Below are 27938 nucleotides of genomic sequence, written 5' to 3' on the forward strand. Positions count from 1 at the left end.
ACAGTTTTGTTTGCCTCGCCAACGAGAATACAAACTCGTTGAATTGTGCAAAGTTATTCAGGACAAAATATTTGTTTTTACGTATTTTAAATTCATTGGGAAAAAATATCGCAGTGAAACATACACCCGCAATAATAGGTACATATTTACCCTTATAATAAAAATGAGTCGTTGAAGAAACTTATACAGTAATAACTAGACTGCGGATCTAATAAAATGTTTGCGTCGATTCCAAGACACAGAGGCTAAATAAAAATTTCTTTCTTGTTTTAATTATTTTATTAAACTGAAACTAATACGTTAGGGTCTTAAATTTTTTAAATGTATCTACTGCTTTAAATTGTACGTACCAATTTTTGTTATAAATGCATCAAATTCGCAGTCTAGTAATAACAATAGAGAAAGAAATATATGGAGGCATTATTCTCGAACAATGAAAATGATTTACGTAACAAATCAATTTTTATCTAGCTCCATTTCCCTGCAAATAACGTAGAAAAATTGGATGAAATTCGTCGGTGGAACAAACAAAAAGTACACATTATTTTATATTTGAAATTGTAATATAATAGTTTCCACATAAATATTTGAATAATCTACAATCTAAATGTCAAATTTTGTTAATAGAACGTTCAAAAACGTGTTCAGTGTTGTTAAAATATTAATTAACTTATATAAATACTATCTCATATAAATTAAAACATATGTAGAGATTGAAAATATTAAGATAAAAGAAGTTCGTTCTGAAATATTTCCGAGTTCTTTCAAATCACGCAAACAGCTTTATACATTTCCTCGTTCTAGAAACATTTGGCATTCATTTCAAAAAGCTTAAATAGGAACAGCGATGTATTATTGCAGTTAAAGATTAACATTTTTTTAAAAAAAGAAGGAAAATAGGAACATTTCTTGTAGAACAAGCAACAGACCAGGTAGAACTGTCTCTGCAAACGTTTATACATACATATATCATTGTACAATAGAAAGATGATTTCATCTGTGACGTTAATTTTATAATGCTCTTGCAAGACATTCAAGACACGCTTCTGAAATAATTTATATTTATAAGAATAGAGAGAGAGAGAGAGAGAGAGAGAGAGAGAACATCTCGATGGGAAGGGCTCACGTCTTCATGAATTATTTACGATTTTCCTCGATTTCAGCTATGAAGTAGGTCGTTTTATCGTCGGCCAGAAATATATGAGTCTGTGAAACAGAATTATGTATTTCATTTGGTATCTACTGTACTTGAAAAATTAGAGAAGATTTATGGAACGTGGAAAACTATTCAATCTTTAAATGAGAAATTTTTACATTAATGTACGATATTATTCGTCATGAACAAATTTGCTCTAGAATTTCTCCAATACATTAACCGTACCAATTAATGAAAAATATTTTATTCGACAGGTTACGATGGAATGCCTTTAGATTGCTGATTAGACTGATTAATTGAAATATTTTAATTTGGTAAATTAATAGCCATTCAATGTAAATACTTTGTTGTCAATTTTTGTTATTTCTTTATGCTGCTAAGCAATATTGATTTCTATTTACCATTTCGATGAGAATGGACATACAATAAATTGAATAAACCCGTCTCGATTGATTAAATTAGAATATTTCCAAGAGTATTTTATTATACCACCAATGATTTAACGAGACAATTTAATTATTTAAGTAAGCAAAGATCCTTATTTTAAAAATTCCTCATTCGCATAGGATTGGTTGCATATACATACACATAGATATCTTTTGAGAAGTTGCATGTTTTTAGTATAATTCTTTTATAATATTTAATAAATTATAACACCCATACAATATACAATATTTTTTCCAACTGGTCAAGATATTGAACTGCATCTTAACCCCAAAATGGCAGGTGTAGGGTGGTCTATCTTTGCTCAGATTAATAATCGTTCCTTCTAATTTCTAATTTTTTGATGTTCCATTTGAATAAGGGTTACCATGGGTTCGTCGACAACTCATTTGACCGACACTGTTTGGATCGACACGATTTGACCAACAATAACTTTCGTCGACACTATGTTTTCCTCGACATTGTGAAATGGTCGACAAATAATTTGACCGACACTATGTTTTCGTCGACGTATTAGAAAAATACTAGAGAGCCGAGAAATGTACAGTGATATGGATCTTTTAAAGGCTTTAGAACAAAATATATCGCTTTGATTTCATTACTTGATATTTATGTAATTGTTGTACAATTTTTTTATGTTTTGTAATCTGTATACAGTGACTCCCACTAATATTCGGACACTTAAAAACGCCATAACTTTTTTAATATGGGACTATGAGATTTGAACTTTTTTGGAAAGCTAGAGCAATTAGTTTACTACACGATGTGAAAAGAAATTTTTCTAAAAATTGCAATTGATCGGAATTGTAGAAAAAATAGTAAAAGTTGCATTTTACAACTTTTATATGCGGGCCTATATTGAAATTTTAAAAAATACGTTTTGTAGCTTTAAACGTTCGTAGCTCATTGCAACGTCGACCGATTTTGATGAAATTTTCAGAACATTTTTAATTGATACAGATTTACGAATATCTAAAAAGATCTAAATTTTCCATATAAGCCCTTATAAAAGAGTTTAAAAATACAACTTTTAGTATTTTCTCTGCAATTCCAACAACTTGCAGTTTTTTCAAAAATTTTTGTCACGTTCTGTAGCAATTCAATTGTTCTAACTTCTCCAAAAATTTCAAGTCGTATATTCTAATATTAAAAAAGTAATGGTGTTTTCAAGAGTGTCCGAATATTAGCGGGAGTCACTGTATGTATATGCGTAACATTCGTTCTCTTCATTCAAATTATGTATATGTATTTACACAATTATGTTTGAAATTAAATGAAATATTATGATTTTTGTTAATTTGCGTGTACCCAATATGAATAAAGTTTGTTCATTTGAAGAAATGCTGAAGAAGTACTTCTCTTTATTTTTTATTATACAAGCAACTAAATGCGTCTAGAACATAACAGTGATAATAACGATTAGTCACCATTAGAAAATACGAATCAAACCTCTCGCTAAACACGGACTGTCGATGAAAGCAGCAGACGTCGACAATTTGACCGTGTCTATGAAAACATAGTGTCGGTCAAATCATTTGTCGACGATTTGACAATGTCGAGGAAAACATAGTGTCGACGAAAGTTATTGTCGGTCAAATCGTGTCGATCAAAACAGTGTCGGTCAAATGAGTTGTCGACGAACCCATGGTAACCCTTTGAATAATTATTTATTTATATTAAGTCCAATATGAGGATTACCTCTGACTTCAAGGAAGTAGGTTCAAAAACCTGTACGAGACAATTAAAACGTAAGGATTCGAATGGGTCCAGCTATGGCTACCACAAGTAGTCAAACGCATCCACCGTTGCAGTACCAATAAATATAAAATATTTTATTCATTGCGGTTAAATTCTAGAACAACAGAAACACGGGTGTTGCGAGCCCCGTTACCACGCTAAACCTCTCTTACCCCCGTTAGTGCAAGTTCCGCGTGTCTAATTAGAGTGTAATTGTCCCATAAAAAGATTTAATATCAATGCGCGAGACACAGAAACGCAACTGGCATTTGCGAAACAGTAGTGAAATGAACATGCCGTCATTAAAAAGTTTTCAGCCGAGACAGTTCTACCTGGATTATTACCACGTTTAGCCTAACAACAGTGTAGGGTCGTCAAATTAAGACACCGTTACCGCAAAACGGTTTCGTTACCACGGGCCGCAGGATTTCCTGCTCGTCTCGACTTATCCTTGATCCTTCGGGATCGTTCCTTGACGCTGCTAACCCGGGTTCGATGGGGTTTCGATGGCGGAGCCCGTGGTATTACGACGACGTCGACGGGAACCGGCGGATACGTCAATTTTTTTGCGGTTTTATCAACCGGCTGGCCGGAGGTGACAATTTGTTGAAGCCCGCGTTGTCGAACACCGGAAGCAAGTCTCTGACCCTTTGTCCGGCGCCAATGGCTGCCAGCTCGAACCACCTGAAACCACGCCAGACACGCCGGGCCCGATGAAAAATTGACTTTCCTTTATTCCGCTTTAATTAATAGTGTCCTCGCGGCAAACCGAGATTATCGTGACATGCGGTTCAGTCAAATAGTATTTCGAAACTAAATTTTCCATTCTTAAGAAATTGTCCATATCAGAACCGCGATCATTTCCTTGAAGAAAACAGTACAATACAGGGTAAGTCACCTAACATTACATTAAGTTACATTAAACAATTTCTGGCAAGTTCTGGCGGCTGATTTTGACAAGAATTAAAGAACAGAGTCTACATTACGAAATCAAACAGGAAATTCGATCAATACGCGTCAATTTGGTTACTTACATTCGAAAAACTGAAATGCATGATGTAAAAAATTGTCTACCTTTGAACACAGGTATTTGGAAAATTCATTAACTTTTGCAAATTCTGTAATTACACAATGAAAGTACGTACTTTCTTCTACAAACCCCATGAAAGGCAAAATATTCGCATTTAATATTAACGTTTACCAGTAGTAAAAGCACTGACCGTTCTGGGGGACTCTTAAAGGCCGCAGCGACTATAGACTTTTGCGTAAATATTACCCTATATAAAAAATCTTCAGAGCAAAACAGAATATAATTTAAAGATCTACAGGGATTTAAGAATGGAAACAAATAAAAAAGTAAGTAATAGTATGTGATTGGAAATACGACTTTTTATCAGATAGATTGGCGTTTGGGCCCACTGTACGGCGCAGCGTTGGCCGGCAGTGGAGTGGGTAAGCACTGGACTGCGATTGCACAGGCGACCCAGGACACCGATTGAAGAATTACTGTATTCGGTAGCATGTAGCTATTGAAATAGCTACATGCGCAGTTGTATGCTTCCGAATAATGCAAATTACGCTGCCGAATAATGCAAATTATGCCTCGTAAACGAAAAAATAGGACTTTTGAGGGCGATAGCGCCCTACATCGATCTTTCATCTAGCGTTTTTGACTACCGAAAAACCCCATTTTTGTATTATCGAGAAATGAGATCGCGAATCCCGCACCCTTGCAATCCTGGAAAAAGGACACTACTCCCTTAAGGGTAAAATAAAAAACTTGTGGGTTTTTTAAACTCGTACGACTACTATTAAATCGAAGGAACATGAACGAAACTCGAACAATGGACATAAATTGGGATGAACGGTGAATTTCCGCAAAACTGCACAGCATGAAGCAAACAAAACGGAAATAAAACTGATACGTGTTACGGTTTTAGAGAGAACAGCAACACACTTGATGTACCAGCTAGTGGGCAAACAAAGTGAAAGAACGTTAGAATGGCGAGCGAAATAATAATGAAACGGGTTAACAACAACGCAATTATGCGACATTAATTCGTGGAACGGGACGTATGTACAATGGGAATTATTCTGGCGAAATACGGAACACCACCACGTCGCGAATCACGCCATCACATCTCGTCTCTGTGCGGAATATAATTCGCATTATTTCGACGCGAACGAATTTCTACCGTGAGTCCAGTCGACCGGTTGTCTGTTTCCATCGAGCGATACAGACCGTGCACGCGCATTATACAATTGTTTTGTTGCTCTTCGCAGAAACGGCCGCGAATTCGATCGTGCGGTATTTTCGGGGATTTTCAATTTGCGCGTTTTACAATCGAATATGATCGGGAACCGTTGCGCCTTTATGATTGGTAAACAAGGAGCAGCAGAGTTTTGTTAGGCGATACAGCCTCTGGCCTATTTTCACTGGAATCGGTTAATAATCTTTGATCAACAGTTCTCGGTTAATGGCAGTAGTATTGTCATCTTTCGCGAAATGGAAAACTGGGCCCCGGTATTAAATACTATGCTCCGCTGCGCGAGAATGAAACACGAGAGCCGCGTGGCATTTCGAGGGACAATTTAAACGTAGACAGTTTAATCTGAAGCAATTAATACTGGGTTGTCGCATACGAAATTGCTGGCCGCGCGCGGACACCGCGAACGTTTCTTTGTTTGGAACTGGAATACAGTAATTACTGCGAACGCTGGTTTCGAAAAATAGCATTGTAGCGGAACAGCGATTCGTGAACCGTTCGAAGAATGCTTCACAGCTTTAGTTGGAGCTGAGATTATACAGGGTGATTTCGAAATCGTGGTGCAATCGGCCAAGGGGTAATTCTATGTGCAAAAATACGCCAAAATGAAACTATAAAATTTTTCATGCGACGATTCATTTTCGAGATAATCAGGTTTGAAAATTTATCAGTAGATTGCGGATCTTTATGCAAAATAAAAATTATCTGCATTGATTGTGAGAAGCAGAAGTAAAACAAGAATTGATTTTATTCCCTAATGACTTTGTTACATTAAAAACAATGTTACAATGTTCTTGAATTTTTCTAACTTTTACCGTTTCATATTTAACCCAACCAATTTTCTCATAAATGCATAAAGATCCGCAGTCTATTTATCAGATTTACATGAATTCAATACAAATTTATTCGTAGCCCTCACAATTAACCATTTGTGAGATTGGTTTGTCTATTGTTTTATTTATAAGCTGGAGTAAATGTGGAGAAAGTAATAGATATTACTTTCAATTCATCATTATTACTTTCATTTATAAAACAATATAAAATCAACGTTATTTGTTCAGAATTTGCCTAATTTTTAGTAATAAATGAATTAATATTATGATAATGTTTTACTGCTTTATTTCAAGCATTAACAATTTGACAAATCTGTAGACTTTGTGACTAATCTATCCTCACTGAACTATAAATATCTCCAATTTCACAGTTTGATAAGTATGTAGACGTCGATGACTGTAAATCTAGTTTCATATTTATAACATGTTTTTAAAAATTATACGTTTGTTGACTTTTTATCTAACAATATCCTATAAAAATGGCAAAACAAATTGTGTCACTATCCTCACTCAGTTACAGTGTTCTAATTTTAATAACACTGTCATACATACACGATTGAAAGAAAATAAGTCATTATTCCCACTTAATATATTGTTTATCAACGCAATGGACGATTGAAAAACAAAACTGTAAATATGTTGGAAGAATACGTTGGAAGAATATGATGTCTTTCGTTTTATAGGTATGAAATTGATAAAATACCTCATACGATACTTAAATCTTTAGTAATTGATTAGACACCAACATATTTAATAATGTAAACAATACTTTGAATAATGGTACAGCAATTTTAGTGGCGCCTTAGAGTCACCACTCGAGTGCAAAGGGTTATAATCGTTGAACGAAGACATCTATTTTCATCCATCTTCCATTTCTTACAATCAACCGTGAAAATTTCTATATGAAATTTCTGCGCAGTCTATTTATCAATTATCGTCGGCAGGCGTGCCCGCAAAAATCGCTTGAAAAGAATTCAGATGCAAGAAAAAGTGAGTTAGTCAGCCAGCAGTGGCAGAGCGGGGCGAGGTGGGGGTGAAATGAAATCGGGCTTGCAGCCCCTGATAAATTGAAATTGATTTTGATGCGCGCACGATGGGTCACGCGGAGTGAGCGTTTCGCAAGCATATGTGAACACATTCATTTCCCACCTGTTGTTTTTGTATTTGGCAAGGGGTTGAGCAGCTGGATGGGGCGTTTCGGTGGGGAAATATGTGGCCCCATAAAAATCCAGACCACGGCTCAGCAGCATCGAGGTCTCTTCCACGCTGGCCAGGGTAACCCTTATAACGGGTGGTCCAGTGTAAATCGTCGCCGGCTCGTTTTGGTTGTGAGCGTCGTTTTTCAGCTTGTCGTTGATCGCTTTCACTAATTCACAAAGCAGACATCGACTGGTCACCCACCGGGCGCAGTTAGGCAAATGAGGGAGAAAAACGGGGGGGAATTCATTCGATCGGCTGTGTGCGAATTCGGGGAATTAGTCGCGAGGATTCATGATTTTGTTCTGCCCCGTGGTTCTTGCTCCCGATTTATTACCCTTGTCCCCACGATTTCCAACCATACAAATTAATAACTCGTTCATTGAATTTGTAACCGATATTTTTGATTTTTCATGCTGATCTAATTCGTCTCTGATCTTTCATTGCTGAAGTAGGAATTGAATCACAATATAGTTTTTAGAGAGATGACAAAGTTTTTTAGCTGAAGATCGACAGGTTTTGTATTCTTCAACTCATGCTTAAAAATTAATGTAGTAATATCTTTTCCTTATAATTGTGTTTATCATTGAATTTTGCTTGCTGAAGTAGAAACTGAATCGTAAAATAGTTTTTAGTTGTTATTTGTCTCCATAATTGTATTCTTTTTTCACTTGTTCTTGCTGAAGTAAAAATTAAATTGGAAAAGATTTTCGTAATGTGGAGATCGATAATTAGGTTTCGTACTTTTCAACTGGAAAATGAATTCATCTTCTGACTGCCACTATATTGTATATCTACAATTAAACTACAGACGAATATTTCTAACCATATTTTGATGAATAAATTACCTAATAAGGGGCAGAATAAAAACCTTTGCTACTTTTGAAATACCTAAAAAATTTGAAATTGCTTTTCATTTTAGCAAACTTAATTATGGCCTGGAAAATACAAGAAGGTGGAAAGAGTATTCTCAGTTGTCCTTGCAATTCCCAAACCTGTAGGTTTTTGTTAAAAAATATACAGAGAGCGATCAAATTATTGTGGATACTTCGAAGTTAGTAAGTAATGATTTGAAGTTTGATAACAAATAAAATTAGCATTGTACTTACAGTACATAGATTTGTATTTTATATCTTTTTTGTGATAAAAGGATAAAAAATTTTGATTTGATATTGTCAATGAACCATTATTTATGAACTGGAACTATAGAAATTTCGCACATCTCATTGTCAGAAATGCAAGTATTTTAAATTAATCATTTAAAAGAAAAAATATTTTACTTTTAAACAATTCAGATATCTTTGCAGCCAACATAAGAACGATATTTCTTTCGTATTTGTCTTTTAAAATTTAAAATTCACAGATATGAAAGTGTTGAAAAGTTCCCCCAACTCTCTGGATCCCCGGGGCAAACGTTCCAATTGTTATTTGCTCACCCTATACAAGCAGACGTAGGTCCGCCGCTAGGGAGCGAGGATAAGGATCTGGGTGTGATCAGCACAGGTGAGCACGCCGGTGTCAAAAAAGAAATTCTGAGAAGTAGAAGGGCGTCCCCTTTTAGGCTATCGCGATTTCGCGGTGGGATACTTACGAACGGTGCCGGTGTTGAGGGGTAGCCGCGTAACTTCGACTATGGACCGGTACTTGTAGAGAGCATGCCTAATATCCTCTTCGGGTAATTCTTCGGGTACGTCCAAAACGTAGACGGTGAATGTCTTTGCGGGTCTGCACGGTATGGCGACCTGCGTTCATGAATACGAAACGTCGTATTTAGAGACGTTTGAAGTGGGAGGGTCCTTTGTGTACCGAAAGATAAGTACCTTCTTGTAGAAGCGTGCCCCGGTGACTTTGTGGAAGCCCTTTTTGTAAACCGCCTGAAAATCGTCGATGTTGCTGAACTTGAAGAGTATACCGGTCGCAGTCTTCGTCAAGGAGAACGCGCCACTGTAATGCAAAGCGAAAACGATGTTTTATCTCCCCACCTTTTTCTCTCTTTTTCTCGATCTTCACCCCTCCTCCCCGGCAACACCCCCGCATCGTGCTCTCTCAACCCCATCCCACGTTTCTGCCAGTCGCTACCACCAACGGCCCCGGTGGATTTTATCTTGTTTGCTGAGCTCCTCTATCGAGCAATTATCGCGCTTCGACTTTTCTCGAGGTAATTTCATTCCGAAATGAAGACATGGCTTATCTTAATTGTTGTGATCCACTGGAGCTTAACCTGTTAATCGAGGCGGCCGAGTGAATTCATCGTTTGTAATGCCGGGACCTTTATTAGAGTTACTTCGTCGATAAGAATTGTATTTAGGCGAGCACAGTGTCTCTGCTATCGACCAGTTACTCCTTGTCCACGTAAAAATAGGATTTGCGTTGTTGGAGCTAATTTTGGGGAGTGACAGTGTTCGCGTAAGAGAATTTTCGTATTATAAAATAACAAACAATTGACACTTGCATTATACGGGGTGCTCGCGATATTCCTAACTAGCGTTTTTCTTAAAAATAATAAATATTAGAAAAGAATGAAAGAGATAAAAGTAATACGTTCTTTGCAGGAAACGTAATGACGTATGTAATTTTTTTGAGTTGGCACTATTTTATTGAATGAAGGTGAGCTTCAATTTTGATAACAGAGTGTTACCTATCTTTTTGTATCATAGCGTGTGTCAGAAATGGAAGAAACATTTTGAATATTTTGTGGTGATAATATTAATTAATTCTTTAATATTCGAGATGTTTTTGTAGCAATAAAAAGTTATAGATTTTCTAAAAATTAAGGATTCTTTTAAATAATATAATTTCTTCTTCATTGCCTGATTGTTCCAAAATTAATTAACAAACTTTGTGTTTTGAGGGATCTTACTTTGTTGGATATTTCGATCGTCTTTAATGATTTTCAATATAACAACGATTAGAAAAATTTAGATAACAGTATAAATAAAGATTGTAAATGCTATTAATAGATTAATCACTTTTTCGAAGTCGAAGGACAGTTTTGTTAAAACCGAAGGGAAATTGACCGTGTCGTGGGGGCTGCAATGTACCCTATAAGTATACTTCCACGTAATTAGGCTGCGATGATTAACGACTGCGATCAGCACATTTGTTTCAATATTGTCCTTCGCGGGCCAGCTAATTCGTTTCAATTATCGCACCAGCTTTGGCACGATGTTACGTCGATACACTTTGCGAGTTTTACTCTGGATACCACAATCGAATACTCGAATTCTTGTATTTCGAATTGATTCGATTCGAAAAATTACATAGAAAATGTGTACGAAATTCTTTTGTTCAAATGATAATAATTTACCCAAAAGTGTGCAACTGGTGCAATGAATTATAAAATGGTTATATCCATCTACGCAAGTTGACAATGTTAATTTAAAATAATAAAATGTTTAAATGACAAATGTACATTCAGTAGCACTGTAGACAACGCTATTCATCACGAGGTTAAAAAAGACATTTTTCATTCTGTGCCTCTAACAATTTAATTACTCACTGAATTATGTCTGACCAATGCTCACTATTTCCACTTGCCATTGAAATTGAAGATCAAGCTAATTTAGTTAATAAAACTGAACCTACAAAGTCAAAATTTATCATAGTGGATATTCAACCCGTTTGCATTATAAAAGTTCTAATAGAATTCGGTTTATGCAAAGACGTCACAATGAAACACAGTAGATCCTCCCATATTCGAAATTTTGAAGTTTCATAAATTCAAATATCAGTCCAATAAAATAATCTTCATTAATTTATTAAATTTATGTTATTACTAACTTTAATACAATTCTAAAAGTCTAACTAATTCGAGATTAGTAATCCTTTTCTAACATCTCAAAAAAGCTCAAGCCGGCTGGACCAATTTATAAAAAGTTATTCGAATTTAAAGGGTGTCCTAAGACTTATGGACAAAAAGATTTGGGTTCCTTGATTTTATCTCTTGATTTTAAATTAAATAAATGAAATTTGGTAACAGAGAGATAGTTGTTCTCCGAATATTTTACTCCCTATTAGTGTGTACAGAAGACTCTACCATATAACTATAGCGACTGCTGCTGAAGCAAACACTGAACGCGTCAACATCAAAGAACAATGCTACTCGTGGAGGGGCTTGGTAAATTCAACACTCACCGGAAGTTCATCTTCTCGCAGATGGTGGCCGCCTTCTCGATGCTCAGCTCGTGGCTGGGCGTCAAGAGGAACGCGCCCTTGGTTAGAAAATCGGTCTCGCTGATTTCGGAATCAGTGTCCTGATCCTGCCAATCGGCGGATCCGCGACGACCCTCCTGATTCAGCCTAAGCAACGAGCTGCTTTTCGACGTGGACATTTCGTTTTCGCACGCGGCACTGCCGTCCGGACCCTTCTGAGACATCTTTTTATAGGCCGACGAAGTGGGATCGGCTAGCTGACGATCGAATGTGACCCGTTACGCGAGATCGACTCCTCGAGACCACCAAGACCGGACATACGCTCTTGACACACTGCTGGTCAGTTACGCACCGATACGCCCCTTTTATATTCGCCAGTAGCACTATGATCGCGACGATCGTCGACTCTGCCCACGATCTTGCTCGTCTCGGTTCGTGATCGGCAGAAAAAAGGTCGCCGAGCAATGCTACCTTTGATGGACGATTAGGCGTGGTTAGGCTCGACAAATGACTTCTGTGGACATCGAGCAAACGCTAATTCTTCGCCATTTGCGGCCCACCAATTTCATGCGAGTCCTGTTCAAACAGAAATTGTCATAAGTGGACTGTAGACTGTTATGCAAAATAGAAATCGTATAAGACGATCCTAGGAAATGTGTTTCTTCTTGCAATAATTTCAATTAGTCGAAAGTTATATTCTGAAATTAAAGTGACTAATATTCTGAGTGACCAAACATTTTTAAAATAAAATGTTTAATATTCTAGGTGACCAAATATTCTTACGATAAAATGTTTAATATTCTAGATGACCAGATATTCATAAAATAAAGTAACCAAATATTCTTAAAATGAAGTGTCTAATATTCTAAATACCACATATTCTTTAGATAAATTGTCTAATATAATCAGTGACTAAATATTCTTGAATCATGTTCTACATTTGTATGTACCGTATGCTCAACTTTCATCATAGATTAATGAAAACAAAAGAAAGTAATTGCAATTTTATTGAACGTGTGCCTTAGTGTCCCTCTTTGCTGAGGGTTCAATGGCAGTCACGCAAAGCATAAAAATTCAGTGCGAGATAGATCGTGATTACCAGAAAGAGTAGGATATTTTATCGACTAACTATTATTAATGTTTTCTGCACGGCGCGTGACACATCATTTAACATCCATATTGGACTGTACAGATCCGAAGGGTTTAAATCAATTTCTCCATGCATCGTTAACCCAGTGATGATGCATTACTTGCTGGTAGCTCGCACGCAATTTTTTAATAAGCGTCCAATGTATTAAAAATACATTATGTCGAGCGGCTATAAATTCCGCCCTCGTTCTTAACGAGTATTTATCGCAAAAACTAGCAAGCTCCGTATTTTGTAAGGTAAGAAGTTCGCGGATAAAACGGTACGGGGCATAATTGATCAGCAAATTAGACAGAGATTTATGTTTCGAACAGAGACTCACAGTTTTCCTAGGAAACTCGTGTCCAGTTCTTTCCTGGAAAAATGAAGAAGGATTCAAAGAAATTGCGATCGAATTTAGAAGAACAATAGAAGAACGACGCTGATTTTGTTCTAGTTTTTTCAAACTACGCTACTTGTGTGCGACTTCTTTTTCATTTAACTGGAAGAATCTTCTTTGGAAATACTCGAGAGGAATATAAATTTTGAAGAAAATATTAAAGAAAATAAATGTTACAATTTTATAACCAGAAGTTACAGACAAATATTACTATAGTCATTCTCAAAACATAACCAATCGTGATTATGTTCTCGTCGCAGTATAATATACATATGAAACGATGTAATTGGGAGACGATTTTAATACTCTGTACACTACAGTGGTGGTCGCGAGATAATTCTTCTGTGACTTTATATAAACAATATCGGCATCACGAGATAACTCGTATTTAACCTTATACAAACAGTAACTGCGTCGCGACATAACACATCCAAGTATAACACAGTGACATGTATTAGGGAATTTCTATAATCTAAATATTACTTCAAAATTAAATAACAAGACGATGTAACAAGTTCTTTTTCAAACATTGAGGTTATGCTATCATCTCATAATTTTCTGTATATTTAGGCAGTTTATACAGTAAGTAAATTATTGATAGAATCATATTCCGTGTTACGTATTGATCCTGTAATGTAATTTCTAAATAGTTGTTTAGTAGAAACAATACCGTATTAGCTTTATTCAATGATTTCGTATCATTTAAAATATAACTTTTGCTGTATCTCAATCGTACCAGCACGATCAACAATTACTCAAACTATAAAGATAGAATTAAAACTATATAAAAACAAAAAGGAGTTAAAAGAAAGATAGAAACATTTGTTACAAAATGGAAAGTCAAAGCAATTGGTTTTGTGTTATTTGTGCAGAAGACATCGAACATGATTCAATGCCTAAAGACATGGGTGCATGATTTTTGTGCTGGAGTTAACAAAAAGGTAAAGAAATATATTTTTCATGTCTGTAGTAATTGAATATGTGACGATGATTTGATAAAAATATTTGTAATTAAATAAAATAAATTAATAGATATAATGGGTTTACTGATCTTTGCGTAATTTTATTTTTGGATACGATGTAAGTGCCACCACTTGGGACGCTGGTTTCCTTAGTCGTGTACCTATTTTAATTTAATGATTTTTTTAATTACAAGTAAAAGCGTACAGGTGTTTGAATTTTATCATAATAAATAAAGTTCGCAGGAGTTTTGAATAACATAAGTAATTCCTGTTGATTTAATAAATTCTAGAATAAAAATATTTGCATTTAGATAAATTACTTCAGAAATATAGGGTTTACTATTTTCACGTAATTTTATTTATGGGTACGACTTAAGCTGTAGATGGCGTCACTTGGGACGCTGGTTTCAATTCTTAGTCGTACCGATTTTAATTTAACACTGATCGTACCACGACCGGTCGAATGAATTGTTCCTCATTTCTAATTTTATAATTATTGAAATTACGAAGATGCTTCCACTAGAAATTATTAAATAAATTTCGACTTGTAAGTTTTATAAAGCAACGTATACCAGTCACATTTTATGCTCGGTACGATTAGTGTTAATAAGTTTTCTTGATTACAAGTGAAAGTGTACATTTGAATTTTATCGTAATAGATAGCAACAAAGTTCACAGGAGTTTTAACACAGGTAATTCCTATATATATATATTTATTTAGTAAATGGTATGATAAAAATATTTATATTTATTTGGGACGCTAATTTCCTTAGTTGTACCGATTTTAATTGAATAACTGTTTTAATTACAAGTCAAATCAAGCATCTACAACAAAGTTAACAGAAATTTTGAATGACACAAGTCAATAAATAATAAATCCTACAACTTATTCGTGATTTTGCTTAAGGTGTACGGACTTAAGCAACGTTATCCCGACAATGAAAATTCATGCGGCGTTAAGGAAAATGGAAGAAAATTGATTTTACGAAGGTTCTAAACCAGAATACCCTCGAAGGAAAGCCGGAGCTGGCCAGTTGAGTAGAACGGCTTGTAAAGAGCTCGTCACATCGTTAAATAAAATGAAGTAAAATTCGTCGGGTGGGGAACACTTGTAGTACTTGGCATACTTCGGTAGTCGTCCGGGCTGCCTCGGCTGAGCAACGCCGAGGATGCTCGCGTTTAAATAAGTTTTCGACTGAGGGGGGCTGCGAGCTTCGAAATGGCGTCTTCAGCGGCGCAGGGAGGACTTAAATCTCGTTCAAGATACTTGGCCCACAATGCTAGCCGAAAGCTCCAATTAACGCGACTTTATCGAAGTCTCCGGGCGACAACGGGCGCCGAGTTAGTACACAAAGACGCAAACAGGCGTGTACACTGGGTAAACAGTGATCGACGGAAACGGAGGATCCAGAAGATGCAGAGGTGCGAGGGAGTAGGAGGATGGAGAAGGAGGATCCGGAGGAACGTGAGAGATCCACATTCAGAATATTCATTCGAATAGGAATCAAGAACGAACGGCTCCTCCGCGATGTTCGCGGGAACGGTGACAAAGCGCCGAAGCGCATTGATTTGCACTAATCATTGAGACGGTAATTGCTGTGAATGGAGGAGGTATTTCTGATTGAGTCGATCGGGACCGATCCGTCGTTAATCGAGCGCCCGTCCCGTGCGAATGAAATAAACATGCGCGGAGCGAAGTGCTCGGCCGCATTGTGTTTTCATGAGGACTGCTACGTGTTCGCGATGATCAATTGATTCTTCAGTTTTAGGCCACTGCTGCGCGTAGTGCAGCAAACGTCATTCCAAGCATTTGGTCGTAACTTGCACCGAAAAATATTTGAACAGTAATATCCCGAGAAATTGTAATCATAACTTAAGCTACGATTTTGTTTGGCTGTTTTAGGAAACCTAAGTGAGGAACAGGTTTGATATTGGAGACCTCCGTGCATTATTGCAAAGAGGAAGTCGCTGTATGTTAAAAACTATCTTAGAGAAAAATGAGCACTGCATAGCGAAAGTAGAGGCTTCATGCTTTAAAATGAGTATAGGTATCTTGTTTTACTATTTTTTTCAACGTAATTATCACAGTTCAAATAATGATAATTTGAATTTAAATACTTTTTGGATCCACACACACTGTACTTACATTCATTTGATTATCTTCAATATCTCCTTATCATTTGTTAACAAAGTAGTGAATGCAGCGTTTCATAAAATATAATTTATTGTTAAATATATAATAAAATCGATGTGTTTGTGTGTTATTTGAATTGATAGTTTAATAAATAGTTCCTATTTAAAGCGTGTCAGTTAAAGTTAGTTCAACGAAGCGTTAAAGTCAGTTACATGCATTTGCAATGCGTCACAACTGAATTATTAATACTAGAACATATTTAAAATAAAAGTGATAAATCTATCACGTTAAACGTTAAATAATATACAGTAAATATTCTATTAGAGTTCCAAATAAGTTGTTACCAATTAAGTTTAATTTTATTAAACCTTTAACATAGTTTCTACCACTAATAATCGTAATTAATTTTAACGAATATTGTCATTAATTTTAATTGTTAATTAACAACGACACATGTAGACGCACGCGTTGTTTGGTAATTACAGCTCAAATTACTGTGCACGACTTCACTGTAATGTAATACAATTTAAATAACGCTCCACATGCTACGAGAGAAATGTCATTAAATCCAATTCGTAATCATATGCGTGTCAGTAATTCTTTTTACACATCAAGAACGATAATATTTAGAAATTAAATGTAAGCACGCCTTTAATTGCCGTTGAAAAATGAAGTTGAAGACATCGTACAAATATTATTCTGTAAGCGAAACTCCATAGATATTTCATTCTGTTAAAATGCTTTAAAAATTCATAAAAGAGTTGATTGACCTCAATGACTCAGGTCTTAAAAATGATTCTTAATATTGATCAGATTAGTAGCTCTTATCTTATACTACTTCTACATTGAAGTTAATTTCTTCTGAAGTGTATTGATGAAGATATTTTCTTTAGATATTGACCTTCCAATTAAAGACTATAGTCAGTATTGTTATTCGATATTACTTATGTACCTACAGTAAATTTCTTATAAAGTTTACACTGCAAATGCTCAACAAATAACTCGTGCACAAATATTAATTAAAAATATACATTAATAAAAAAATCTAATCCAATTTTTTCGATTATAAATTCGAGTAGATACTAATATTCATAACATTTATATTTTTCTAACTCTAGTAGTGTACTTCTGAAAAAATTATTGGTTCAGCAAACCAAACATTTTCCATTGTGTTATTTATTCATATATATATAGGGTTATTTGTTAATACACACATGTACATACATATAATACACGCACATCATTCATGTGTGTATTAACAAATAACCCTATATATAGTTTAAATGAATTTTTATTAACGACAAAAGGGTAAAACCAGTGAATATTATTCATTGTTACAGTGCAAATATCGTTAATTGTTCTGTCATATTTGCCTAACTCTAATATGTACAAAATAATTTTTTTAACAACTATATTCTCGATTTTGACCGAATATATTCAGCCGAGGGTAGTATAAGTAATACAAATTGCCAAAGACCCTGTCAATGTGGAAAGAGACCTCGGTGTGTCTTCAATAAATTGATACGAATTTGTTCAAGGAAATAAATAGTACCGGATCACCGACACTGTTTATAAACATTAATTCAAGTGGAAATATCCAATAATGGTCAGACACGTGAACTGAATAAAGCCCCAGGAACGCGATAAAGTACCAACATCGATTTAATGGAATGCCAGGTCTGATACTGAACAATTTTTATTTACATTTTCCACATTTTGCTCTCGGTGGAATTTTACCGTTTCGAATTATACAGCCAGTGCTTTGACAGCTCGTATAATACGTTCGGACAGGGCAAACCAATTTAATTGAATATTGCTAAAAATAAACTATTAGCCGGGCACTCTTGACAGTCGATGCATTGAAAGGAATCAATTTGACAGGACAAAATGTTTCCGTGCTGATGAATACACGTTCCGAAAATAGATCATACCTAAAATGGATATATTTTACAAGGTTTTGACATTTTCGATATTTGTTAATGGACAGACAGTGCGTATTCAGTAACATTAAAATATTCATGAAAATATCATGTGTATAATATAGTATAAAATATATGAAGTATAATATAATATAAAATGTAATATGTTTAATATAAAACTTAATTATACTTCTATGATGAAAATATAAAAGATTAATTTTGAATGGTATTCATGTATCTACAATATTATATTTTTTGAAAGAAGAATGGTTCTCGTGGAGTTATGGATATTTTTTATTTCAGCTTGTATGAATTTGTGAATGTAAACTTCTTTATTATAAAGCTTTCATAGCTAGCGAAATACATGAATACATAATCTTTTTATAAAGTATTTTATCCAGAAAAATTTATCAAAAATATAGCAAAATCTAGAATTCTGTTTTCTTCTCGTTTAAATATGCTGGCACTAATGATGAATTGCACAATATTAACTGTAGAAAAGCAAATTGTTATTTATTTTATTTAAATTGTTACTTTTATAAATATTAATTTTTATAGTTAGTATTTTTATAATATTAAGAATGTCAAGTTAAGAATGTCACGTGACATTGTGATACTTGCACGACAGTGATGAAACGCGTCACGTGACCGGGCCGCGGCGGAAGGGGAAGGTGGAGTGGGGACACAAGTCTTAATCTTAATTATTATCATATCATATCATCTTTATATTGTTGTATTGTTTAACTAAAATATATATAATGTTAAACGGTGCGTTTTCTCATTTACGGACCCACATATTTGATCCAAGTAAATGAGACGTACCTTTTCTCTAGGATTTTCAATCTCCACTGTGAATAATCTACAGTCTACAGTTAGGAGCAATACTGATCACATACACTTTAAATCAGAATAACTTTTTTATGAATGGACCAAACGACTTCAATTTCTCTGTAAGGCTAGAAGAATTAGTTCAGTAAATGACGTCTAAAAAATATGTTGAAAAAATGCATTTGGTCGGAATTGTGAAAAACAATAGTCAAAATTGATTTTTACAACTTTTTTAGCTGGGCCAACAACGAAAATTTGAAAAATGGTTATGGTAAATGAAAAATGGTAAAAGAGCCGAAAATTTTTAAAAATTGCAATTTTTACCACTTTTGATCGTTTATAACTCGTAAACCAATTAACCAATTTCAATGAAATTTTCAGAACGTATATAATTTATACGAGTTGACCAAACACATCTTTTAAATTTTAAAACGTCGTAAAAATCAATTTTGACTGTTGTTTTTCACAATTCCGACCAAATGCATTTTTTCAACATATTTTTTAGACGTCATTTACTAAACTAATCCCTCTAGCCTTGCAGAGGAACTGAAGTCCTTTGATCCATTCATAAAAAAGTTATTCTGATTTAAAGTGTATGCGATCAGTTTTGCTTCCGACTGTATTCTACGAATATTTATTTTACTAAAAAGTTGAAATTGAATATTTACTTGTGAGTAACGAAGTCGTTCTTGTGCATTTCAGGTCTCGGCGATCGTCGACCCCGTCGGACAAAGAACTCCCTGCCAGAAAAGGAAGGCGAGAGGGTAAGTTAGTTGCACAATTAAATCGTTACCAAATAGCTCTGCGATCGTTTTAGTAGAAAAGAAAAAATGACGAGCATTTTTTCGCCGTGGCCCGATCGAGAGCGCATCTGTTCCCCAATCACGAACAGGGCCTGGCGAAACGCGACCAGTTTGGTAATCTCGAATCAATTATTATCGATTCGAACGCTCGCAAATTCCCAATCAGCGTTAGCAAAGGGCGCACCGGATTACCGGGGCAAACGGCCGTAATGCGGTCAGCATAATCCAACTAAAAACGGATATGTATCGGCATCAGGTGGGAATCGTCGCGAACCCGGCGCCGATTGCTCGCCGCTCGAGCAATGATAATTTGCAACAAGACAGAAACAGGCTGCGTCGTTAATCAATACAACCCGGTCGCCGTCGGTTAACCGCGATGAAGTTTACACTCGTTCGAACTCGCTTCTGACGCCAAGAAATAAAATTCGATAACCGGCGTCGGTGCTATTTCAAATTTCTCGATTAAAACTTCACCTGTTCGTTCAATATACGGTGAATCAAAATAGTATCGGCACACTTTTTAATATTGGACTAGACTTGTATTCGTTTTTAGAAGTTGGAACAATCAGTTTTCTACATGACGTGCAAAAATTACAGAGAAAATACTAAAAGATTTTTGTTGTGGCGTTCTGTAGTAAACTAATTATTCTACCTTCTCAAAAACAGCCAATGGTCCAATATGAAAAAGCTATGGTCCTTTAAAAAGTGCGCCAACATTATTTTATAATTAGAATATATATACAGGGTGTGAAAAAGAAATTTTGCATTGTTTGTTAAGCTCTCAAATCCTCGAACAATTCGAGTTTTTATTCGGGTGGATCGGTGCAGTTGCAAAATTCAATTACACTTTCCTTTTAAATGGAACAATACAATTTCTCAAATTATTTGAACATAAAATTGAATAAAACACAATATTAAAATGATTATAATTTTTGGAGATAATTTGAATTTTATATAATGATCACTAACTAATTTTGTATATTATAAGATTAATTTGCTTTATCTGAAGCTTAGTTTTCGAGAAAAACGGTTTTGAAAATCCACTACGTATATGTAGACGCTTACACAGCTAACGATCATCAAGCCTATTAGTTTGGATACCGGAGGCGCTAATGTAATAAAACTAATTGATCGATGACCCAGCTACGCTGTCGGACCGTTAATGAGTACTGAATGCTCGTATTACCTCGTATCGAACGATCATTTTCCATGTTATTGTATCTTGCATAATCTTGAGCACCACAATACCATAGATTTATCTTGCAAAACAAGAATATTACATTATTGATATTGAAAAGTTACACAGTTTGCTAAAATCACTGTATGTGTATGTAATACTAAATATCATCGTTCAATATCAGAGCTAAATTACTAAATACCATCATACATTATCAGTAGACTGCGGATCTTTATGAATTTAAGGCTTATGAAAATCTTCAAAAAAGGATAGAATATCCAATTCGACAGAATTTTGTACAATTTTTATTTGTTTTGGATCTACAAAAGCAGTTTCCATTAAAAATAGAATTTTATTTCATTCCAGTTTCTTAAAATTTGTCTATAAAAATTGGAAATCTAATTATCAATAAAATATCTGATTCTAAATTCAATGATAAACCACTTCTATTTTCATTTATATTCTTTAAAATATTCTATATTGTGTAAAAATTGAATTTTTTGGTGGGCTACGATCTTCATTTATAAGATTGTCATCTCCATTTTGTAGTTTCTGTTATCAACGTCGAATACTTTGTTGATTAATTACCATATTTTGGTCAAACATCGTATAATACGTATAAAAAAGATTTAGATTGACGTTGAAATGAAATTGATTTAAAAATAAAATTAGACGTCCTAACACAAACTGAAGAACCTTAAAGATCAGCTTTAAAAGGTTGGAACGAAAGTTTGCAGCGTTTTTAGATTGAAAAAAGATAAAATTAAATTATCTATTTATTCAATAACGTAAGTTATTTCAAAGATGGCAAAGATTGATAGAACAAAATGGAAAATACGTTATTAAATAAATATCTTAATTTTAAATAATGAAAAAAATTTGATAATATTAAATTTAAAGATTGCAACAGTATTTCTTGTTCAAAACGTTCTGCATTCTAAAATCGTTTCATATGGAGCAACCTAACGATGCCATACTTCCCGAATATTACCAAAGGGAAATTCTTTTATTCCACAGGACGGGAGAGATTCGTTCTAAATTTTCGAAATTTCTCAATTCTAGTTCCAATCTTGTTGAATCGCTCTCGTTCCATTATTCATAGCGTCTTGGTGCGCGGCGAAGGTTCGAAGCGTTCCGTTGACCTGATCGTTGTTTGTCAGAGTGAAATGTGTTTTTCTCGGGGCGGCTGGTTGGTAATCCGCGTGTAATTCAGGAAACGAATCGACGACATCGAACGAATTATATAGGAATTATCTGTTGCGCCGGGGCGACTTTTCGCTTGTGTTTGCTCGGACGAACGTCGGACGGGGACCTGGTCTCTCTCCCCGTTTAATGACTCCCAATTTTCGTGCAATTTCGCGATCCTCTTCGAGAACGCATTAGAACGCAATTACGCTCTGTTTTTCTCCGCGGCAATAATTCACGAGAAGTCGGCGAGACACCGATGCGCTTCGTCGTCAATAATAACGTCGGTGGATTATCGGTAATGTATCCGGACTACAGTTCGGTACGCGTAGGTGGCCAATCAGCAAGTTACTTTTTTCAGTGAAGACGCGAGCAGAGGCGTGGGCACTTAATTGGATGATTGGTCCCGACGATATATCGCCGATAAATTGGCGCAAACAGAACGGGAGATCGGGGAAAAAAAAGAAAATTAAGGGAGAGAGATCGACCGGTCTTCGTCTGGTTACCAGCGAAGGTCATTGCTAGCGATTGATTACGATCCTATGATGCAATCGTTCACGTTCGTTAAAAATCAATTATTGATTTCTGCGAATTATTAGCTTGTGTAACGTAACTGCAAACAGTGGGGATCGTAAAATATAAAATGGAAAGCAAAATTGGAAAACTTGGGGAGCACACCACCGTGGAAATTTCAAATTGTTGGTGAAATAAACATTTTTTTCCAGTCATTGTTACATAAAATGTTTTAGTTCTACGTGTTCTATTTTTTTATTAATCAAAATTGCAAAATTGCGACACTGTACAATATTGTCTATCATCAAGTTTGACCAGTTCTTCTGAGATGACTTAATGAAGAAAAATTAAGTTGATACAAAAAAATGATACTCAATCAAGAATAAGGGTTTAAAGACTGTTTAAACAACTCTTTTCCTACAAACATTCAATAAATTAAGATATCAATCATATGCTATATTAAAAAGTATGGTAATTATTCTTGATTAAGTTCTCGTAACAATTTTTCGTCTTCTATGTTGCAATAAAGTTTGGTGTCGAGTGTTATCAAAGAATATATCAAAATACAAACAGATATTTCCATTTTATGTAAGAGTGACTGGAGAAAAATTTTTATTTCTCCAATAATTTTAAACTTGGTGAGAGAGAGACCCCCTAAGAATATTTTAATATTATTATGCATTTATTAAAACTATTAATACACGAAAATTGTTCGTATCTAATTCCTGTTCATGGCAATTGATGTAGACAATTTTTCCATAAATTTTATTTTCTAAATTCTCGTTGGACTTCAACTTCGAATAGTTTTTATGGATGCTAGTTGGACAGTCAACGTGCCAAAGTTTGTGCTCAGAGTTAGCGAGCTTATATCAGCTCCGAGTGCTCGTTCATTCCCTTTAATCCCCCAAAAGCAGGCATTTGAATTGAATGGAATTTCCGAAATTAGCATCGGTGGATTAAAATGGGTCACTCTGTGCTCACATATGTGGAGCATTGAACGGGTTATCTATTTATTCGTGCTGAATACTCACGGTATTTTTTGTGCGGATATTCGAATTATTATTTAAAAAAAGAACCGCCTTCCATGTCTGCGGATGATGATTTCTCTTTTGTCTCGACACTTCTTCCTTTTTTTGTTTGCGAAACCATTGTGCTGTTACTGTGAAGCTTCTCTGGTTTTTTGTGAAAATATTCTAGGATATTGCGCTACATCGAGGTGAGCTTTTCTGACTTTTTGCTGAATGAAAACTATTGTACAGTGTCAGATAGGTGATTATTAAAAAATACTTCATTGAGTCTCTTTTGTATTTCGGGCAACGGTGTACACGTTGAACTTTTTTTCGGAAGAGATGACTTTCTGTGCAATAATTTTAGACATTTTACTATTGATACTTCATTGTTTATTTTAGCCCATTTTTATTCATTTTTTAGTTTATACAGATTCTATCATCTGAAATGTGTGCGAATAAAAATAAATTGTTTTGATACGAAATTATAGTAGTAAATATAAAATTGTGTTAAAGTGTCAACATAAAATTGCACAGCTTTTTTTATTATAGAAGTATACAAATATTTTATACTTTAATTCATCGTTGTATTAAATGCATAAGAGAAAACATGAATAGAAGAATAAGAATAATTATGCAATCTTTAATAATTTATAACAGTGACACATTTTTTAAAGTCAATTTCACTTACTCATAGTTAAAACTTTTCAATTTAGTAAAGTAATAAAAATGTGTGTCCCTGCAATAGTGAGATTATGATCTAACAAAAGAACTTAAGTTATTATTTTAAAATAGATTGAAATACAGTGACCCCCATTAATATTCGGACGCTCTAAAAAAACGATAACTTTTTAATATTGGACTATACGATTTTAACTTTTTCGAAAAGTTAGAGCAATTAATTTACTACAAATTGTGAAAAGAAATTTTTTTAAAAATTGCAATTGGTCGGAATTGTATAGCAAATACTAGAAGTTGCATTTTACAACTTTTTAATGTGGACCCATATTGAAAATTTAAAAAATACGTTTCAAAATCAAAATCGGTAGACGCGGAGAAAAGTTACAAGCATTGAAGAATGCAACAATCGTTAGATTTATTTCAATTATAGGCTGAAAATCGTGAAAAACTGCAATTTTCGCATTGCAAAGTAGCGAATTGCAACGTCGATTTTGATGAAATTTTCAAAATATGTTTATATGATACAGATCTACGATACATGTTTTCTAAATTTTCCATACAAGCTTACATAAAAAAGTTGCAGTATACAACTTTTAGTATTTTCTCTGCAATTCCACCAACTTGCAATTTTTTTCAAAAATTTTGTCACGTTGTACAGCAATTCTATTCTTCTAACTTCCCAAAAAATTTCAAATTGTATGGTCGAATATTAAACATGTTGTCGTCTTTTTAAGAGTGTCCGAATATCAGTGGGAGTCACGTATCTGTCAATAAGTTTGAACTCGTATCCAGTCAAAATCTATTATTTTAATATTCGCAACAAATTTCGAGATGCTATCGTGAACCTCCCGCATGCACTATAGATGTTTAAATGATTTCTATGCAAAATGTTATCGAATTTTGCGCGAATCGACGTTCAGATTTCAATTACCCGTATAACCGGGCTCCATTGATATTTCACTTGAAACATTTTATTCAACGATCATTCGCGGAAAAACGATTTGCAAAATATATGCGTATGCATCGTGCTTTTGAAATCGAGTTCGCATTGCTATCATACCACTCGCATATCGAACAAACATTTCGACCTCGTTTAAACAATTGATCGAGTAAATGTAAATACCTCGTGCAATTGTTATCGCGTACCTCGCGATCGGGATAATCGACCTTTTATTCCCTTGAACTAAATACTCGATACACAAATTAATACCGCGCAGCTCACAAAATTTATACAGGGTGAGTCACTTAAACTCTTCGTCTGAAATGTTCCCGTTGTTTTTTATGATAGAAGGTGTGTAAGAAAGAGAAAAATTGGCAATGTACATTTCGAAAATCGAAAAAATGCGCATCAAGTTTCTAGATAAGGTATGTCTCCATTTTCCCACCTGTTATAGTATACAAAAATATCTTTAAAAAAATGGACAATGTATTGCGAAAGTAGATGCTTTGAGCTTTAAAAAGTGTTCTTGTTTATTGTCGTACGATTTAACCCTTAAAAATTGCTGTACCATTATTCAAAATATTGTTTACATTATTAAATAAGTCGGTATCTAATCAATTACTAAACATTTAAGTATTTTATGAAGTATTGTATTATATTAATTTTATATTCGTACAAAGAAGAAAATTAATATAGAATGGAGTGATTCTAGGTCTGAAGAAAACTTTAATTTTCGAGTTAAAGTGTTAAAAACATTACTATTTGTAAGATCTCGGAAATTATGCCCTTGAGATGACCTACGCCCACACAGACTTACGTCCTGCTCCAAATATATCTCTCGAAACATTTTTCCTGTGTAAACAACTGAGTCATTAGGGGTGGCAGAGTTAAACGTGACAGCTTGTGTAGTAGACTCTGTTTGAATCTCCATCACGAGTCTGGCTCGTTGTACATACGAGATTAATATAATCAATTGTATTTTATAGGGTCCGCCAATAGGGACGCAGTAACGTAAATGCAAATTAAAAATACAAGGAATAGCGATAAAAACAAATTTATTATTTTATTTTGAACTTCGATCTATGCCATTCATGTGTGAAAAATGATATCAATGTTCAAACGATGATTATTCAATGATTCAAATGTCCTAATGATGATTATTCAATGATTCAAATGTTCAAATGATGATTATTCAATTATTCAAATGTTCACATGATGATTATTCAATGATTCAAATGTTCAAATGATGATTATTCAATTATTCAAATGTTCACTACGACTGGTTCGAAATTTTCGATGACATTTTCCAACATGGACGCTTCAATCGCATTCATCACGGCAATAATATTGTGTTTTAAGTCTTGGATGTGGTAACTGGTTTATTGACGTAAACTTGGCTCTTCAAAAATCACCCGAAAAAAGTCAAGAGGTGTCAAATCGCGTGAACGAGCTGGGCCAATTCACATTTCCATTTCTTGAAATTAAGCGTTCACCGAATTTCGTCCGCAACAACTCGATGACTTAAACACAACTGAATAATTTTAACACGGTCTTCAATCGAATTTAGCGACAAATCCGTAGCGATAAATGGCAAACATTCAACTAACAAAAGGTTATATAGCTGACAGAAAACAAACATAGCGACACTGTTAAACTGACGATCACTATACTGCGTCCCTATTGACGGACCGTTTATGAAACTTACCTGCACAAGCTCGAGCAGAATCAGCTGAAAAATCGAATGTTCCATTCGATTCCCGAATTCGCGGTAACTTCCTGACGGTGTTCGTCGCAGCGCAAAGATTCGCCGGCAGCGAATTAAGCCGAGCATTAGAATCCTGGCAGCGACCACAGTTCCCGGTAGCCGGCGTCGAACCCTCTTCGTTTACTGATTCATTAACCCAAGGAGAAAGAGTTAAACGGAGCCGTGACGGCGACGGAATGCTCCTCGCCGGGCGTTTTCACTCGGGAGAGAGCCCAGACATTTAAACCCCCGGATTTCCCGTCTCAAAGGAGACATTATCGTCGATCCTCTCGCAAAAAGGAGTCAACAATAATCGTCTAGGAGAGGGCCAAGGAAAGAGAGAGGCGACCCTCGATTAGCTCCTCGAATCGATACGTTCCCATTAACGGGCGGTGATAAACGTTTCTCGTTCACCCCCTTCCCCCGTTTGCACCCCCGGTTTTTCGAAGGAGCAAAGAGAGGGTGGGACGGGAGATGGGCATTCGTCATCGAATCGAACGAAGGCGGCGAAAAATGGCCGAGCTCGATGATGAGCGCGAGCACCCGGCTGCGGAGGTGTGGGAACGGGGGTGTAAAAGAGGCGGGGGTGGTCGAAGAAAAGAAATTATTGCTTTTGGCGGGCCCGCGTGCGCGCGAGAGATGAACGCGGCGTGACTGCTGCTTTGAAACGGGGATGAATTGTAATTGGACGGAAATGGAATTCGGATAGTGCAGCCCCTCTCCCTGCGCAGGG

General features: G+C 35.2%; 2 protein-coding genes across 3 annotated transcripts in view; one reads left to right on the top strand and one right to left on the bottom strand.

Moving 5' to 3' along the window:
- LOC143211137 (uncharacterized) overlaps positions 1-27938 on the top strand; it is a 505477-nt gene that overhangs the window by 181261 nt on the left and 296278 nt on the right. The window contains exon 3 of the mRNA XM_076428597.1: positions 19858-19919. Coding sequence (XP_076284712.1) covers positions 19858-19919 — 62 coding nt within the window. The remainder of the gene's footprint in view (positions 1-19857; positions 19920-27938) is intronic.
- Positions 163-27878, bottom strand: LOC143211378 (uncharacterized). 2 transcript variants are annotated; one of them, XM_076428994.1, is made up of 6 exons: positions 27167-27872; positions 11769-12362; positions 9455-9578; positions 9226-9376; positions 7587-7803; positions 163-4021 (listed from the first exon to the last, which is right to left on the bottom strand). In XM_076428994.1, exons 2-6 carry the CDS (start codon positions 12008-12010, stop codon positions 3895-3897), a joined length of 861 nt encoding a protein of 286 aa, XP_076285109.1. In that variant the 5' UTR covers positions 12011-12362; positions 27167-27872; the 3' UTR covers positions 163-3894. The 2 variants fall into 2 exon arrangements, with proteins under 2 accessions (XP_076285109.1, XP_076285108.1); XM_076428993.1 differs by lacking the exon at positions 163-4021 and having other exon boundaries at positions 6421-7803; positions 27167-27878.

This window comes from Lasioglossum baleicum, chromosome 8 (assembly GCF_051020765.1).
Source record: "Lasioglossum baleicum chromosome 8, iyLasBale1, whole genome shotgun sequence".
Taxonomy (NCBI): domain Eukaryota; kingdom Metazoa; phylum Arthropoda; class Insecta; order Hymenoptera; family Halictidae; genus Lasioglossum; species Lasioglossum baleicum.